We start from the raw sequence: 18,511 nt of genomic DNA on the forward strand, positions 1-18,511 counted from the left end.
GGACATTTTTGGAAAAGGAAGAGGCCTCTGCCAGGCTATCTCGTCAGTGGGGTTACTCATCCATTAAAACAAAACCACAAAATCTCTTACGGCTAAGCATTTTCAGAAACACTAAAAAAAAAAAAAAGAATTAGTTGTGGATCAACAAGTGAGGATTCAACTCCACACAGAGAACTGTGTTACTTTCTTCATATGCCTTTCAATGTTTCGATGGGAAAAATAACTTGCAGTCGTGAGTTTATCAAAAAGTGAAGTTTATGGAAAACATAATATACATATGAAGTCTTTTAAAAGTATTTGTGAAATGAACAAAGGTCCGTTAAAACACTAATTTGTACCATGTGAATGAAAAGTTTGAATATGGACTTTAGCTTGATGATATTGGAAAGAATGGGCAAGGGTGAGTTTTCTAGCAGTAGTTGTACACCTGAGGTAAAAAACAAGAAAAGAAAAGAAGAGAGAAACAAAAACAAGAGTGTCTTTTAAAGGAGGGAGTTTGGAATTGCAAACTCGAGGGGGTGGGGGAGGTAGGGTGTGGAGCTTGGACATAATTTGATGAGATGTTTATTTAATCTCTTTGATTATAAATGAGATAATAGCTCTTAGCTCATTCACACTTTGGGCCTTCCTTAGAGAGTATGCATATTTATAGTTGATCAAAACACAGTCCTTAGAATTTAATTGTCCTGATCAGAAAAGGGTCCATTGTAATGAGGTGGTTTAATTTTCTTAGGGAGCTCCAGGGCCTGCGGGGCCTATTGGTGAGCCAGGAAAAGAAGGTCCCCCGGGTCTTCGTGGTGATCCCGGTTCTCATGGCCGTGTGGGAGATCGAGGGCCAGCTGGGCCTCCTGGTGGTCCTGGAGACAAGGGTGATGCAGGGGAAGATGGGCAGCCGGTACGTCCTGGTTGATGTTACAAAATCTCCCTAGGCCGACTCTAGGCTTGGTCTCGTTGTTACTTATATTTATTGCTACTGAAATGCTAGTAACGTTGTTCTATCCTTTGTGGATTTCAGGGCCCGGATGGCCCCCCTGGTCCAGCAGGAACTACCGGTCAAAGAGGTATTGTTGGTATGCCAGGACAGCGAGGGGAAAGAGGCATGCCAGGGCTGCCAGGTCCTGCAGTAAGTAACGACCAAGCCAGTAACGCCACCAGCTTGGGCATTCTCATCATCTTTGTGGAATTCTGAGCATAGTGCCCCATAGCACAAGGAGAAAGTTGGAAAACTCTGATTGCAGGAGCGAATATAGAAAGAATAGTAAATAACTAAATCTCATGCAAATATGAGGTGGGAGATTTTGTTTCAGCCATAATGGAAGGTCTGAACCTGAATTAAGAGGAAGTGGATAATAGCATTAAGACTTCTGGCTAAAATGTTCCTATTTGACTTAAAACTAGATCCTTGAAAAAAACAACTCCAGACTCTTCATTTAGGTGCCCAAAGGTCACCTGAATGTGAGTAAATACTCCGTAACTGCTATTTCATAAATTGTGAACTACAGTCTTCAGAATTACCATTTGTGCCGTCTTTGCTTTCATGTAGGATTTATAGATATTTATTGGAAAGCCTAATGATCCAGGAGATGAAGTCATTAAATAGACTATTAGTAAAAGGGATGGTATGGAGGACCTGCCATTACCACTGGATCCATAAAGTCAATTTATAGTTAAAGTTGGCCAGAAATTATTCCAGGCTAACAAGTTTTGTTGGTGTTGAGACAGAGGAAAAAAAAAAAAAATCATGTTACTTATTTCAAACTGCATTACATTTTTCCAGAGTTGAAAAGACCTTACCGATTGCAGATAATGCCATCAGACATATTGATTTATCAAGGGAGTGTGTGCTTAAGAGTTGCTACTAGATAGACAAACTTCAAGTGCAGATTCTAGTCAATAAAAACCTATTCAAAAGCAACTAACACAATTAAACTGCATAAAAATACACAGTATATACATTTTTAATATGTACTCAAAAATCTATAAGAACATTTTCCTTAATTATCAGTTTTTTCAAGTTACAAATGTTGATGGTACATCAGACTGGATTAATGAGTAGTGTTTTGCAGGCAGCAGGTACTTTGTTTTGTGATTAAAATTTTGATATGATATTTCTCGTCTCTTTTAGGGTACACCAGGAAAACAAGGTCCCACGGGGCCACCTGGTGATAAAGGTCCCCCAGGACCTATTGGCCAGTCAGGTGCCACTGGACCTGTAGGTGAAGCTGGTCCAGAAGTAAGTATTAGAGCCTTGTAACATGCAAAAAAAAGGCAGTCTAGTGGTTATTCTCCTTGACTTGAAGTTGGAGGTGGAGAACAACTTTCTAGTGCTTCTTACAGAAATGCAAGATTACAGAGCTAATCGACAGCTCTGTTTTTATTCCATAACTCTAGGGACCTGCTGGTAATGACGGTACTCCTGGACGAGATGGAGCTGTTGGAGAACGTGTAAGTATATATTGTTTTCTTAAGTCACTTCTGGAAATCTTCATTTTATTATTGACCTATTGTAGATTTTCTCTTCATTTGCTTAACTTGAATGGAGAACTTGTTCTGAAAGTGTATCACAGCTTTGAATAAGTAGTACTTCTCAAAGTTGAGGAAACCTGGCTAAGAACACCTGTCTCCACAAACTCGGACTTGAGTTCCTACAGAAGGAACATCTTTGTAGATTGTAATTGCTAGAAAATAGATTAGCAATGCTAGAGTCCTGTTGCTTTGGTCTAGTCCAGTCCTCTTTAGATAAATAATGTTCAAATTATGTTTTGCAGGGTGATCGTGGTGAACCTGGCCCTGCAGGCTTGCCAGGTTCTCCAGGGGGTCCAGGAACTCCAGGTCCTGTTGGCCCTCCAGGAGATGCAGGTCAAAGAGGTGAAACTGTAAGTGAGACTTTTTCATTTTTTTTTAATACTTTGTTTATCAAAAAAATATTGTGTATGCCTTTGTGCATTGCTTCACGTATCTTCTGTATGCAATCTTTATAGGGTTCTCGAGGTCCGATGGGTCCCCCGGGTCGTGCAGGAAAAAGAGGTTTGCCTGTAAGTTCTCCGTGGTCACTATGGTTTTATCTGAGATCCTTTTTACAGGAAAGCGTATGAGAAACTAGGCCAAAATCAGAATGCTAAACAGGGCTTCAACTTTTAGTTTTCTGACTGCAAGTGGATGAAAGTAGTCATCTGAGCTGCAAAGCTGTATGAATCTGTTTGGATACACTAGTATTTCTACACTGTAAAAATACTTTGCAGAGAATTAATAAATGCTTTGGAAGCCTCTTTATTTGGAGCATGTTGCTGTCTGCATGATGGTAGGACCTAAGTTAGCAAATGGCTGGAGTCTGTGTCTGATAATTCAAATAAAGGTTAAAGAAATGAATGCGGAAAAGGCATATCTTTAGATAAAATGGCAGAAATGTAACAAAATCACCTGTTCTCATGCAACTGCCTTAATTCAATCCATGAGATTCTGACTTCAGTCCAAACTGAAAAACAAACAAAACCCATCTTTTTGTGTTATATAACTCTTTTACAATCCAAGCTTGGAACAAAAAAATAATTGCAAACTTGGGAAATTTAAAAGAATGTTGTTCTGTCCCTAAGCAGATGTCATTTGAGAGACAAGAAAAGTTTATTGAGTAGTTGGTGATAATGATGCCATTGATAAACTATTTGGAATCTGGCATTAAGAAATTTAGCATGCAATTTGGGCTGAGAAATATAGAATTGAAAGTAGAAGGCATTTTTTTCCAATGATTTTTGAATTAGTATAAAAAGTATGAAACTATTGAAAATACCAAGAATGAAATTGTGATGGTAATAAAACCAAGCTATTTGTACTGGGGAGCCTGAACGTTGTTGTCTGTAGTTAGGGACTGTGATTTCAGTTGTGAAGGTGAAAGCAGCTGTGAGAAGTAAAGATGCAACATGGAGGATTTCATATTGAAAACGCTTTTTATCATTATGAGTCTGTGAGACATCCTGAAAATGCATTTTACCATTATGAGTCAGTGAGACTTCCACAATATTTCAATCTCATCCTACAAAAATTATTTGCCATATCCAGTAAGGCAAAGAAATTTTCTAATCTTAAAAATTTTGTTACATAAATTATTTTGTATCATTATTACAGGGTTTTTTTGACTGTATTATGAAGATAAATAGACTAAATTTACCACAACTACAATTAAGCACAACACAGATTTCTGTAATTATTTACTTATTCTTTGGTAAAAAATCAAGATTCTTGGAGCTGCCCCAGAATCACCTTCTTTCCAGCTTTAGAAGTGAATGAGGTCTGAGTGCAGTGCCTAAGAGCAAATGAGGGGGTTTTGCGGTTGTGGGTTTTTTTCCAGTTCAGAATCTTACATTTCATCACTGATATTTACAGGGTCCCCAAGGACCTCGTGGTGACAAAGGTGACAATGGAGATCGAGGTGATAGGGGCCAGAAAGGACACAGGGGTTTCACTGGGCTTCAAGGTCTTCCTGGTCCTCCTGTAAGTTCTGTTTTTACTATAATTTTATTTCCTTGATAGTTAAATAATGTATCAGGAACACAGTTATTTAAAATATGAAAAAAAGCAAACATGAATTATTTTTTTTTCCCACAAGGTGCTTGTGAGTGGCCTGGCTATCTGTACTTGTCAATATTTTTAATACAATTCTACAATACTGTTGCATGATGAGGTAAACCTGTGCTTTGCAAGATACGTGTTCTCCTACTCTTGTTCTATTTGTGCCAGTCCGCAGTGACTGAAAACTGACAGTCTATGACCTGTCAGCACAAGATGATAACAAAAGTTGATAGTTTCAGATAGGCACATTAGAGTGTGAAATGCTTTTTGCCAGTGTTTGAACTCTTTACAGTCAAAGAGTCAAATGCAAAATCCCATGAGGATTGTGGTAGTATCTATCACTAATATTTGCAAGAACTTCATGATTTCAGTGGCGATTGAATGGAAATGCGATGGAAAACTTAATTTTTTTACATTTGTTTGCTGATCCTATGCAAGAGCTAGAAGTTTCAACATGCAGGAAAAGAGTCAACAAAAAAACCCCAGCATCCAAAGCATCTTTGCACTTCATAACAATGTCAGTTACTCTTTTGTCAGCCAATCTGATTCTGACTGTCATGAAAGCAAGGCTTTTCTGCGGAAACAACTTTATATAGCCAAGCACCAGTAAATTCTATTAATCTAAATTGTGATTACAGTTGTTACTCTGTGACAAAAGAGAATAGAATGAAAATGAATCATAAGAGGGAAAGGTACTACCCATTGTTCATGTATATTATAATCCTATTCATACAGAATTGTGTATATCACACACTAATTCTTTAAAACTAAAGGAATATGCTTTAAATGTCACAAAGATACAATAATTTCTTCTGTTTAGGGTCCTATTGGTGAACAGGGCAGTCCTGGCATTCCAGGCCCATTTGGTCCGCGGGTGAGTATGTTTCAGGATTAAGGTTTTTCTTGCTTGTTTTTTTTCCATGATCAGATTTCGATTTCTGCATCACACTTACTTCACTGGCTTTTATTGACTTTCAGTATCATATGGTAATTACCCTACTATCTTTTGCTGAGAGACATTACATTGTTTAATACAGTAAAGCTATGACATAAGTGTAGTTTATAGCTAGATAAAAAGGTCAGCTCAGAATAACTACAGGGCTACAGTCTCTTTTTACAGACACTTTTCCTGTAGCTAATGCAAAGCCATATATGTGGCAGCTTTGCTACTCTGCCTTTCATACACCCATTTATGTCGTTCACTCAAAAGTAAAGGAGAAATAGGACTCCCTTGGATGTTCCCAAGTGACAGTGTATCTCTGAGTCTGTATACATGTATGCAAGATACTGCTTATAAAAGGCTGTTTTGTGTAACTTTGTTATTAAATGCTAAAATACATTCCTTCTTTCTCTTATATTATCTAGGGTCCTCCAGGTCCAGTTGGTCCTTCTGGCAAAGATGGAAGTCCTGGTCCACTTGGGCCAATTGGGCCTCCTGGTGTTAGAGGGAGTGTAGGAGAAGCTGGACCTGAGGTGAGTTGATGGCAATATGGAGGGAAAAGATTACCTTCAAATAATGAGATTTTTTTACCATCCATTACATCACTTTCTCAAACATTCATGAGCTCAAGAGAAATGGTAAGATTTGATATAGTTTCTCCAACAAGTAGCCAGGGTAACTGTGTATTGAAAGGGCTCATTTCTTACTCATTTTCATCTTCTGGACCTGTGACAATCCCAGTCCCATTCACCTATGCTCTCCTTAGGCGAGCCTGGGGCTACTTCTGCAGTTAGCTCACTGGATCCTACTAGAACTGCAGTTCAACATGGCTTTTTGGCAAGTTGGGTCCTAAAATCTCAGGCCTAAGTATAGGTCAGTTGGTGTATCTGGAACTAGCAGCAGTTCAAAGTCAGTAGTCCCACAAAGGTGGCACTGAATTAGAACAGCCATGTGACTGATTGCCAGCAGCATACTCCATCATGCCTTGTGTCAAGGAAATCCTCCAGTCCAAACAGCCAGCCCAAAATCTAACACTCACCTCAGCTGACCTTCAGCCTGATCTGAGGTTTACAGGCATCAACCATGAGCTGATTCGCAGCTAATGAAAAATAGTTTGTCCATTTCGGAAAAAGTCCTAAACCTTTGCTAAAAGTCCCAGGCATATTCCACATTTACCAATTCACGATACCTTAAGTCATAAGATGTAAGTTACTCTATCCCAAAGAAGATAAGTTAGAAAATTAGAGGGATTTGTGAAATTTGTGAAAAGGGTGATCTGGACAGTCATGTGAAATGTTAAAGGACTGGTATTGCTTATTTTGGGGAAGAAGTGGAAGAGGTGGAATAGAATAATGAGCAAGACAGAGAAGGCAGTTTCTGCTATTTTTCTGTCTTGTAAGACATGGTGCTTCCTGTGTTTATCGTGTGCTAATATGCACCCTATTTCATTTGAACTTCTGCCAATTATGGGTATCTCCACTTCTGCTGAGGCACCAAGACATGAATCAAAAGTCTACAGTAGAGCATAAGAATATAATGTATATCCAGATACTTCATCTGTGTAATGAGACAGTACAAGAAATATCATACCAATATCATACCAATATTTTTAGTTTTGCTTTCCATGGTGGCTTGCATGCAACTGTAAATTGGAATTAAAAAGCAAGAAATAAAAGTTAAGATTTCATTTGTCAGACACAGAGCGTATTAGTTTGGGTGTGTGCTCTGTAGTAAGTGTTTGGAACAGTAGTTGTGAATTCTGAAGTAATTACTCTCAAAGGAAATGCCACGTTCTGATACACAATCTCATGCACCAGAGCATCAAACTTCAAATAAAGGTATGTTACAGACTTCCTGCTGCCAAAGAAGAGCTGGCAAAGCTTGCAGGTGAAGATATGTTTATTAACTGCTATTTTTTGTGTCAAGACTCAGTTACCTCCCCAAATATCACAATTCAGGTTGACAGAAGGACCTTACAACCCAACATTTGGGAAAATTTACTTAGTCAGGAAAACACTTGCTTTGCCAAGTAAGGATGATGTAGATTCTGTCTTATACCTGTGGCCAGAAAGCTCAGCACTGTGCAGGATAAATGTAAAGATGTTTCTAGTGCCAAATTTTCCATTCAGGCTTTACTAATTGAATGTGTGCCTGAGGCAACGCAGGGAAGAAGGAATTTTAGATTGCTCTAAAAATCACTTACAGTTGTTTGGAATTTTAAGAAATAAAGTTATTAGGGAGGGATTTGAACAAGGAGGGACAGATAGCTTAAAAAAACGGAATGAGGAGGCCATTCCTTGGTGACTTTTTCCAGTCTGAAATCAGGAGTAAGAAAAATTTGAGCAAGGTATTAAGACAGGCAGAGAGGGCGTGAAGCAGAGACAATACCTCACATGCAGTTCTAATCTCTTAACCCTGTTCCTGGAAATGTGAATTGTCTATCTGTATCTGAACATTCCCTATGCGTTAGGGTGGCTGGCCCTGAAGTTTTGCTTTTTTAGTGGCTGGCTTTGCTGTCATTTTGCACAGTATTTACTCTGCTGTGCCTCTTTTGCCTTTGTTTTTAACCTTAGGGTCCACCAGGTGATCCTGGCCCTCCTGGCCCTCCTGGCCCTCCAGGCCATCTCACTGCTGCCATTGGTGACATTATGGGACACTATGATGATGCTATGGCAGATCCGCTACCAGAGTTTACTGAAGATGAAGCAGCCCCAGATGACCATAATAAAACAGACCCAGGAGTCCATGCCACACTGAAGTCACTGAGCAGCCAGATTGAGACTATGCGCAGCCCAGATGGTTCAAAGAAACACCCAGCACGGACTTGTGATGACCTGAAGCTGTGCCACCCATCCAAGAAGAGCGGTGTGTATAAATACACCATCTCCTCTATGTGCCATATGATGCTGTCTTGTTTCCAATATATACTTGGTCACTGGAAAAAATGAGTAATACAGATTTTGATGGCCTAAATCGATATTCACACTAGGAGCTTGAAAACTTCTCACAAAAAATTATTTCTTCTTGCCAGTGAAGTATATATTCTGATGTATCCCTTCTTTATTTATTCAGTATTTATTAAAAAAATCTGAAATATTTTAGACTTCCTTGGAATTCTACTTCTAAAAGTGTTTTCACCATGGAGTACCACTTACATGACGGTAGAGATAGATTAGTACGCCAGTTGTGACTATTTGCTTAATTTCTATTAGCTCAAAATGTTACCTGTAGGCTGATGACCTGCAAATGCTTTCCATCCAGAATTCTCTGCTGCTGCTTCATGCTGGCAATTCGTAGGTGGTAATGTGCTAACATGCCATTTAGGAGTTTCCCTAATTTATGTGGATTATTAGTGGATAAATCAGAACAGACTGGAAGGTAGAGATAGTTTGTGGCAGGCCTTGCCGGCTTTTGCCCCATTTCCTGAAACTTTGCTTCCAACATCAATGTTAGGAGGGGCTGCCATCAGTTTGTCATGTGTAGAGGAAAATTGTCTTCTAGCCACTGTGTGTTCTTTATGCACTTGGAGTGCTCAGGACCTTTGCAATGCATTTCAACGACCTTAACTTTAAACAGCTTTCAAGTCTGAATTCCCCTATTTTGAAATATTTGAAATATGGATCAGCTCGTATCTTGAAGCAACATTATAGTGTATACCTGAAGGACACATCAAAACACATCAGGTCGATACATGAAGCGTATGCCTGTTTTGCCTTGTGTTTTGTACTGTTGGGACATACTTTTGCTTACATCGTCCCTGTTATTTCAAGAATCTTTACAATATAACGGAATCATATTTTATATTCTTTGTAGGTGAATATTGGATTGATCCTAACCAAGGATGTGTCGAAGATGCTATAAAAGTATACTGCAACATGGAAACCGGAGAGACCTGTATTTCTGCAAACCCGTCTACTATACCCCGTAAAACATGGTGGGCCAGCAGGTCATCTGACTTAAAGCCCATTTGGTATGGCCTGGATATGAACAGGGGATCACAGGTAACTACGTATATTTAATGTCAAGAATCAACTTCTATGAAACTTGTTTCCTTCTGGTTTAGAACTTCATCTGCTCTTCTGAGCAGATTCTGCTACAGTCAGAACATTATGATTATTGATTGACTGGCTTATATTCAATTGGTTGTTATTACCATACAGTAAATATAGACAAGAGCTGGGAGAAACAAAGTGCGTGCATCTAAGGCAGGATTGGCTATAAGTAGACCACTGCTGGGAAAGATTTATTTCACTTGATCCCAAAAACATCAACTTCTCTAGCAATCTATTTTAGTAACTTACTATCCTTGCCCTTAAAAAAAAGTGTACTTTACCCTAATATATGATTTAAATCACTGCTGTTTGTTTGTATTGAATTCTACTCTTTCTTTCAGAAAACTCTTTACTGCGAAAAAGTACAAAACTTACTTTATAAATTTGTTTTTAAAGAAAGTATGATTGTCAGAAAGAAAGTATGTGTCAGAATGCTTCATGCCGAATGCATCAGTCTCCAGACAGACAAAAATTCCGCTCAGCTTTCTGTTGTGTATTCCCACTGTGGTAACTTCTAAAAGTAGGCTTAATGATCCTGCCGAATAACAGAACTTTATGCTACGCAAAGTATATAATTAATTAACCAGCTTTTGCCACTTTTATTCCTAGTTCATGGAATCAAAAGCACAGAAAATATTTTCAATTGTTACTTCATAGGGAGTAATTAAATCTTTAAAATAAGTATTTGGTGTGTAAAAAATAATGCTGCTATCAGCTGGATTCCTGAGAACAGTTCAGAACTTCAACAGTTGAGAACAGATGTGATATTGATTGCTTTTTTGAGATGCTTTCACTTATTAAATTCAGGAGAACTTGCCATGTCCCAAGATGTCACGGTTGATGTTTAGCTGCCTGCAGAGCTACACATAGGGGTTTTGTAAGTCAGATGCTCTTTGGAGGAAGAAATTATCTTGAGAAATACTATAAAAGGATATTTCATTTTTGAAAACACTGTCAGATTTGAAACGAATAGTATGATCTCTGTAATAGTCATATGCACTGCTTACAGATTCTAAATAATAAGCACTGCGATTGCTGAACAGATATAACACATTTTGTAAAAAATGACAGTGTCAATGCATAAGATTTCCTCTTTTCTTCACCAGTTTCAGTGAAATGTATACATTTTTAGTCATTCTTGACTTATATTTTTATGTTGCAATGATTCATAAAGCATGAATAAAATGAAACCTGCACAGATAGGGAAAAAAATCTCAGGAATTTTACAATTTTTGTTATTGGTAGAAAAATTGTTTCTGTTTTTTATAGAAACAGTGGCACTTTGTAAAACATTTGTCAAACTTTGGTGCAAGTTAGTTAGTTGATAAAGCCCATATGCAAATGTATACAATACAAAGCCTGTAGAAAACAAGTTGCTAAAGTTGCAATATAGCAGGTACGCCATAAAAGGGTTTTCTGTGCTTGATGTTTCTCAGCTACTTTGAGGTGGCTCTAATGCACTATTTCATATGTAAGGTTTAGCTCCTACAGAATCCCTTTTTGAAATAAGGCAGAATTCATTCCAGAACTTGGTCTGTGGAGGCCCAACTGCCTTAGAGTTGTTCAGCTGCAGAGCTTTACAGTTAAAATTCTCCAAAATGATCCCTGTTACAGGGTGTCTACATTTCTTCATCCTCAACTGGCAGCAAACTACAAAAGAAACCGTTCTTAGATTTCATGTAATAGGGCTCCTGCTAGTCATGTCTGGAAAGGGTTACGATAATGGCAGATGTTTCTGAAATTCATGAACCCTTAATGAATTTTCATGTAATATATGTTGATCTATTTCTTTATCTTTACAGTTTGTGTATGGGGATACAGCTGTTACACAGATGACATTCCTGCGCCTCCTATCAAAGGAAGCTTCCCAGAATATCACTTACCTTTGTAAAAACAGTGTTGGGTACATGGATGACCAGACGAAGAATCTGAAAAAAGCTGTAATTCTGAAAGGGGCCAATGACCTGGAGATCAAAGCAGAGGGAAACAGTCGATTCAGATACACTGTTCTTCATGACAGCTGTTCTGTAAGTTTGGGTTTTCTGTCATTTGTTATGGAGAAAAAGGACTTTTGTCCTTTTTCAGTTCTTTCTTGATTTAGAAAAAAATCCATAGAGTGAAGTAATTAAAATGCTGCAGAATTTTAGCCTGAATCATAGAAGTAACTGATCAAGTAGGTATTTCTACAGTTCTAGCTTCACATAATAGATGTCTGCACTATTCAGAGGATATTTACAAATTACTACTTATTAGTGAGCATACTAAGATACGTATCTTGCCATTTTGCATTTCCCAGTATTTGTTTACCTCTCTGTGGAATCACACAAATTGGTCAGATAACCTCAAGCATTTGTCTGCCAGATGGGTAAGATTATTGCAGCAATACGATAGAGGAAACTCATTGGTATAAGACTAACTGAGTTGGAAAGGAAAGCGCTCCCCACAAAATTTCCTAGTGGGCATAAAAAGCAGCAAGTAGTAAATTTTTTCATGTTCAATAGCATTCTCATTCAAGTCTTACGATACTGGCAAAATATTTCTAAATTTATTTTTGCACTTGAAATAAATTAGAATACTCTCTGTGCTTTAAAGTATTATAGCCCAAGATTATGTGTGCAGGTGCATATTAACACATAGAGAAGAATTTCACAACATAAGAATCAATCCAGCTTGAGGGGGAAATCCTGCTGTGTTAATCTGACAGGGTCTGTTCATCACTGTAAGCACAAGATATATACATTTTAAAATAACCAAGGTGCAGTATGGGCGGGGGTGTGTTGCTTAGCAAAGATACAGTGAGATCCTTCTGAACTATCAGACAACTGGCTCAACCAGCTGGAATTCAGGCTGTTTCTGACATGAGCTCTGGCCTAAGTTTTTCTCTCTTTTTTTTTTTTTTTTTTTTTCCTCCCCCCTCTCCAGAAACGTAATGGGAACGTGGGCAAGACAGTTTTTGAGTACAGAACACAGAACGTGGCACGCTTACCTATCATAGATATTGCACCGGTGGACATTGGCAGTACCGACCAGGAATTTGGAATTGAAATTGGGCCAGTTTGCTTTGTGTAAGAGGAAGGGGGGAAATTAACACACTACCCAGCAACAGCAGCAATTAAACACATGAACTTAGACTGATTGAAGTTAATCCTGAGACTCTTGAAGTAATGGCTGATATTGGATCAGCATTGTATATACAGTTCTTTTTAAATGCCCGGCCTCCTTTTGAATATTTATTTTACTTACAAACCTTCCGTTTTAAATGATTGAAACCAACTTTTTAGTGCAACAGTACAATTTTAAGAGGATTGATGACCACCTTTTAAAAGTAATATGAATCTTCTTTTCCTCGCTTTTGTTTCAAATTATTTTGAAATTTACAGGTATTCAAAATAGATAGTTTTAATGTGGGACTTTGTAAAGCTCTAAGGATTATTTCTTTTGTTTGGATGCATACTGAATAACAGAAAAGTAGAGCACTTTTGTGAACCATTGGCTGTATTTCAATCATACATACTCCCGCTACCCCAGTTTGTCTTCCTGCCGTTGCCAGTATGATAGCCATTCACAGAAAACTCTATCTTTTGCAGAAGAAAATATCTTCAGACAAGATCATCTTAATTTGGCATTGTCTTTCCTGCACTTTCCTATGTAATAGTCTGCTCAGAAGAGTATTCCATAGCCATGAGTAATTTATGAAGTAAAAATACTACTGGGGTAAATACAAGTTTTCAGTAGGGGTGTCCCATATCTTAAATTTTAAGGCCAGACTTCACTTCTCACAATGTAACTGTGTAATTCCATTAAATTATCCTTAATCTTCAAAATACATCTTAAACCCAATACTTGTTGATTTTCCAATACTTGCCCATCTAAGAAGCCATTACATATCAAATTATACATATGTCTTGTATATGGTGCCAATTTATGTATGTTGCAAATCATTCACATGTATACCAGACCAATTGCTAATAAAGAGAAAGAACGTTTAGAAATTAATTGTTTTTAGCTGACATCCAGACATGCATCACCAGTAATTTGACTTACTGGCCTTGAATTGTCAAGGCAAGAAAGTTCCATCATTTCTTAGCATGAGCTACCTCATCTCTAGAAGTTGGGATGCATTTAATATTCCTGTTTTTATTTTAGATATTAAAAGGTGCTATGCTTCTGTTGTTATTTTGAGAAAGGAGATAGGCAGGGCAAAAACAACAAAAAAGTGATGGTGCTAAATTACTCTGTAGAAGGCTGATGAAATAAAGATGCCTACTGTCAATGTCATTTTCAGAGCTTAGCTGTTAGGCTTATGGTGTTTGAGAGAACAATGTTACAGTGCATTTATTTGTTGGTCATACAGTATATAGAATGTTTTGTACCACTAACATGCTTTATTTTGTAAAGCATGTGGGTACAAACTTAGCTTTTTTTGTTTCTTTATTGCATCTGTGCTCTCCACATTTTTTGTTTGTTCCTTTTAAAAAAAAAATAAATAAACAGCTGGGGCCATCCCTAAAGAAAGTCATGCACTTAGCTTTATTCATGTATCTTTGCAAAGCATTTAATTAAATACATGCTTCTCGCTACGTAAGTGGTTTCCTTTTTGTAGAATTCCTTCCAGCGTGTCCCATATCAGTTCATTTCTAAGAAATTAAAAATAGAAGTACTTAACTTTTGTTGCTATTTGAATATCTCATTTGCAGTGTATTGTCCTGAAGTATTTTACACATAGGAATATAAAAGTATTTTGAATAATGACCTCTGTGCCAGTTTTTGCAAGATAGGCATCAATTTGTGTGAAGTAATCAGCAGCAGTCCTATTAAAGCTATGTAACTAGTATTGTTTGAGACTCTAGAGAAAGAGAATTTTTATTCAAGCTGAATAAAACATGACTTGGCCAATTCCCAGTTTCAATGTAAGCTATCACTCTTAGAAAACAGTTTCTGGACAAACCATAAAGTTGCATGGTAGCAAGGCAGGCAAGAATTTACATTCCTTTCCTCCTCCTGAAGGGGTAGGAGCTTTGCAATTTTCCAGGCTGTCCATATGCATGTCAGTACAGGGTAGGTAGAGACTGGGAATAGGGCAGTTAACAGGTTCACACTGGTGTTATCTGTTTGCTTTTATTACCCAAGTAGGAACTCTGTGAGGTTTTTTTTTTACTGGCATGAAATGTCTATAAATATGTGACTCAGGCATTTTCATATTGGACACTTGAGAAGTTTTAGATAACATTAATTTCACTGAATAATTTGAGGTGTAATGGCTTGCTCCAACATGTTCATGCAAAGGTAGATAGCCAGTGGCTGTGATCATACCTCTACAGGACATTTATCCAGATGCACAAAATAAATAACATTGAGTATAGATGCATGTTTGAAAGTTATTTTTAATACCTGATTTTCATCAGCAGAGTATTATAATCCATGATTAGTATAAATGTTTTGTGAATTTGTTGAAGGAGAAGAGTATTTCATTATGAAGGATACTTTTTTTTTCTTTTCAAGTCTCTTTGCATCTCTATCTCCATATGAAGCATGCAGTATTTCGTCAACCAGGTGCCTTGAGCACTGAAAAAGAGCTTTAACTAGAAAGCAGTCTAAGGTAATACTCTGTAAAAACCATCACTGGAGAATCACCAAAGCAAAGTCTCACTTGAAGTGTGAGCTCTCAGGAAATCCGAGTAGTTAACTGAGCAGTCTTCATAATGCAAGTGGTCGGTCATGCTTTTTTCTTCTCTTAACTATGTTTATAGCATACATGCACGTTACAAATCTTCCCCTGTTTAAGCATTCCTCAAAGTATTGTAAAATCTTTTTAAGCAGACAAAAAAAAAAGGGGGTGGGGGAAATTTCACTGCTTTAACCTCTTATTCAGGCAATGTGGCATAGCCTTATGTAAATACAGCTTTAATTTCATGAATCTAGAATGAATGAGCTGATAATTTGCAAGAGGTGGATTAATTTATAAAGTAGCATTAAGTAAATACCAGCTACGATATTTAGCGTAGTTCTGTCTGTTGCAAATGGCATCAGAAATGATAGAAAAGAAAATTTGGAGTGGTTACAACAATATAATGAGAGACTGCATTTAAATTAAAGTTATAAGAGTTGGTCATTGCTATTATTTTCCATAACTGACCTGTCCTCAGTGAGAAATGAACCCCCGGACTGCCAGTAGCTGACACCTTCTCTCTTGGTTTCTCAAACACAGTAGTGCAATAGTTGTGTGGCAACTATTCACTAAAATCTCATCTAGAAGGTAAAATTCTGTTATTCACTGCTCATAATTTGGCACTTACTTACTCTGTGTTTACATCAGTGGTGGAGCTGTTACAGTAGTATATCTTGAACATTTAGAGAAAGACATGTGGATTCTTTTATAATTTGATTTTAACCAACTCATCTGGATTTGCAATGTTTGTTCTGAAGGTGCTTGCCTCATCGCTGTCGTGCTTTTATCCCTATGCCGCTGAACTCTAGATATAAAATACCAGACTTTGTATGTAATTACACAGCTGATTACAGACTGGCGACCAAGCAGAGCTTACCTAGTGCAAGGAGCCCTATCGGTGGAATGGGAACCTATCCTTTCTAATATCTCACCAAGAACAAAAAAAAGCAGCCAAGTATGAAAAGCAACAGCTTTGGTCTACAGGGCTGTGAGTTTTTAATACTAATTTTTCACCTTCACAGCTTAGATTTTATGCAGCTGCACAGTAGAATCCATTTTGGATTTCTTTTCTCAAGCAGTGTCTCCTAACACTGACCACTTTTTACAGTGTGTTTTTTACTTTTAGATGTCTTTCAAGTTAAGTATTTGAAAAAATACTTTCTTGCTGAGGGAGGAAAAAGCATGAAAGATCTTTTGGATGTGCTCAGTGGGCCTTGGAGGTTATGATAAACATTCCCAGAAATGAAAAAGTTTGTTTAACTGCAAGCACAATGAACAAAGAATTAAGATTCAAGTATTGCCGAGCATATTCTTATTTTGCTATTGACTAGTTTTAGTGATCTTTCACCTTTATATTAAATATGTATTTTATTCTGTAAGGAGTTTAATAAAGCCTTCTCCAAGGTTTTTTCTCTTATTACTGCTTGACATTCTCTTAATTTCTCTTGAGCAGAAAGAGATACAGAGGGCAGAACTGATCACAGTGCTACAGTTTATTGGATACATCAGCTAACATGCCCAGTGGTTTAACTGGGCAGTATTTATATTGTGCTGTATACTGTATAATTAAGTAACATTAATATTGTAGAAAGAAAATAAAGTGTTCTTGCTCCTTCTGTATTTCCTAGAAGATCCCAGCTCTGAATGCATACATCAAATATGATCATAGCCTCCCTACTGCCTCAGAGCCTTCTTCCAGAGAGCTCAATAAAGATATTGAGCCATTCTGGATGCTTCAAATGTAAAGCAAACAAGGAATTGATGATTTAAGTCCTCCCTGAACAAGAGGATTTTTTGTTTCCAATTAGTTTTGGATTTATGCACCTCAGTTTCAGAGTGACTATGAAGAATTATGGTTTGACTGAATGTTTGCTTTTTTAAAAGGCTAGTGGAGCAGCTTAAGATGCATGTCCTCCCCCCCACTTCCATACAGACCTTTTCCTTTCTCTTTTGTTTTGGTACTCCCCTCTAGCTCAGTGGTTATTCTGTTGTCTCTGCGTGCATGAAAGCACAAGTGCAAATCTCATGGCCTTCCTCTCCCAGACTCCTTCCTTGCCTATCTGTTAGCTTCCTTGTAGCAGTCATAAATACTCAGCTCTAAGTTTTTAATACTAAAAACATTCTGTAGAGTACCAGGAGTACTACATTCAGTAGAATAATGCATCAAGCAACACAGAAATGTAAGAAGGAAAGTGCTGCTGCATAATAGCTAGAAACAATACAACCAAAGTCTACAAAACATAGCAAGCAAATAGAGGAGAATGAGGAAGATTTTTTTTTTTCCCCTCTACGAAGGCAAGTAAAGAGTCTAAAAATGGGTTAAAAGTAAAAAGCATTATTTTTCTTATTGCTGTAGGGTACGAGCCCCTAGGTTTCTTTTATCTCCTGTAGCTGCCTGAGATTGAGCAAAGTAGTTATTGGGCTGGTAAACACTCTCATAATCTATGGATCTTTTTAAATTATTTTTTTTTCAGGAAGCAGAGGCTATACTGAAGATGTAATACTCACTAGGCAGTTGGTCTCACTGAGAGAGGATAATTATAAAAAGAATAGGATTCCAGGAAGAGAGAGTAAAACAATTGCAAAAGGAAAAGCAGAACTAAGTGCAAATGGAAGAAAAAAAGATTCCCTGCAAGTAGGCAAATACCATAGAGAAAACAAGGTAAAATTGACAGTATTAGGCAATGGTGGTATTATCATAAAAAAAAAATTCATCACAAAAGGTAAAATAAAATCAGCAGTTCAATAGCTGAAATAGAAATGCCAAAGAAACTGTGGACCCATAGACCCAGTTGGCCAAACTGTGTTTATGCTAGGAAAAAATACATCATTTTGATTTTGGATTATTGTGTGCAGTGGATTGCAGTTTGCTTGCTAGGAATTTAAAGATTTTGTTGAAGTGTGTGATTTCAAGCACATTCTGCAGAGTTCAGAAAATCCATAAAGGAGCCTTCTTGAGCAAAATTGCTAGAGTGGTACTAGAGAGTTAGATTCAGTTTCTTAAGAGGTAGAATGTTTTTAGCCAGCCTATTTTACCTGCGGTCATGCTATTCAGAAATTTAGCTTCTGTTGATATCAGAGGTAATGCTTATTAACGTATCAAATAGCAATGGTGAGAACCATTATGAAGAATATGATGAATTACAATTGAGAATCACCTGCGTTAAACCCTGTCTGTCCCAAGGTCACAAAGGGAAACCTAGGTACAAAAGACCAGCTTTCTTGTGAAGTTGCTGCTCATACCTGTGAAGTGACTATTGGACAATATCTTTAGGAACAGTAAAA

General features: G+C 37.5%; 1 protein-coding gene across 1 annotated transcript in view; it reads left to right on the plus strand.

Moving 5' to 3' along the window:
* Nucleotides 1–14,077, plus strand: part of COL5A2 (collagen type V alpha 2 chain) — a 111,733-nt gene extending 97,656 nt beyond the window's left edge. The window contains exons 42-54 of the mRNA XM_069781917.1: nucleotides 734–895; nucleotides 1,016–1,123; nucleotides 2,126–2,233; nucleotides 2,392–2,445; nucleotides 2,769–2,876; nucleotides 2,982–3,035; nucleotides 4,381–4,488; nucleotides 5,387–5,440; nucleotides 5,932–6,039; nucleotides 8,080–8,371; nucleotides 9,320–9,507; nucleotides 11,361–11,585; nucleotides 12,481–14,077. Coding sequence (XP_069638018.1) covers nucleotides 734–895; nucleotides 1,016–1,123; nucleotides 2,126–2,233; nucleotides 2,392–2,445; nucleotides 2,769–2,876; nucleotides 2,982–3,035; nucleotides 4,381–4,488; nucleotides 5,387–5,440; nucleotides 5,932–6,039; nucleotides 8,080–8,371; nucleotides 9,320–9,507; nucleotides 11,361–11,585; nucleotides 12,481–12,627 — 1,716 coding nt within the window. The 3' untranslated portion in view covers nucleotides 12,628–14,077. The remainder of the gene's footprint in view (nucleotides 1–733; nucleotides 896–1,015; nucleotides 1,124–2,125; nucleotides 2,234–2,391; nucleotides 2,446–2,768; nucleotides 2,877–2,981; nucleotides 3,036–4,380; nucleotides 4,489–5,386; nucleotides 5,441–5,931; nucleotides 6,040–8,079; nucleotides 8,372–9,319; nucleotides 9,508–11,360; nucleotides 11,586–12,480) is intronic.
* The last annotated feature ends 4,434 nt before the right edge of the window (nucleotides 14,078–18,511 follow it).

The sequence above is a fragment of the Haliaeetus albicilla genome, chromosome 4 (genome assembly GCF_947461875.1).
Source record: "Haliaeetus albicilla chromosome 4, bHalAlb1.1, whole genome shotgun sequence".
NCBI classification, from domain to species: Eukaryota; Metazoa; Chordata; class Aves; order Accipitriformes; family Accipitridae; genus Haliaeetus; species Haliaeetus albicilla.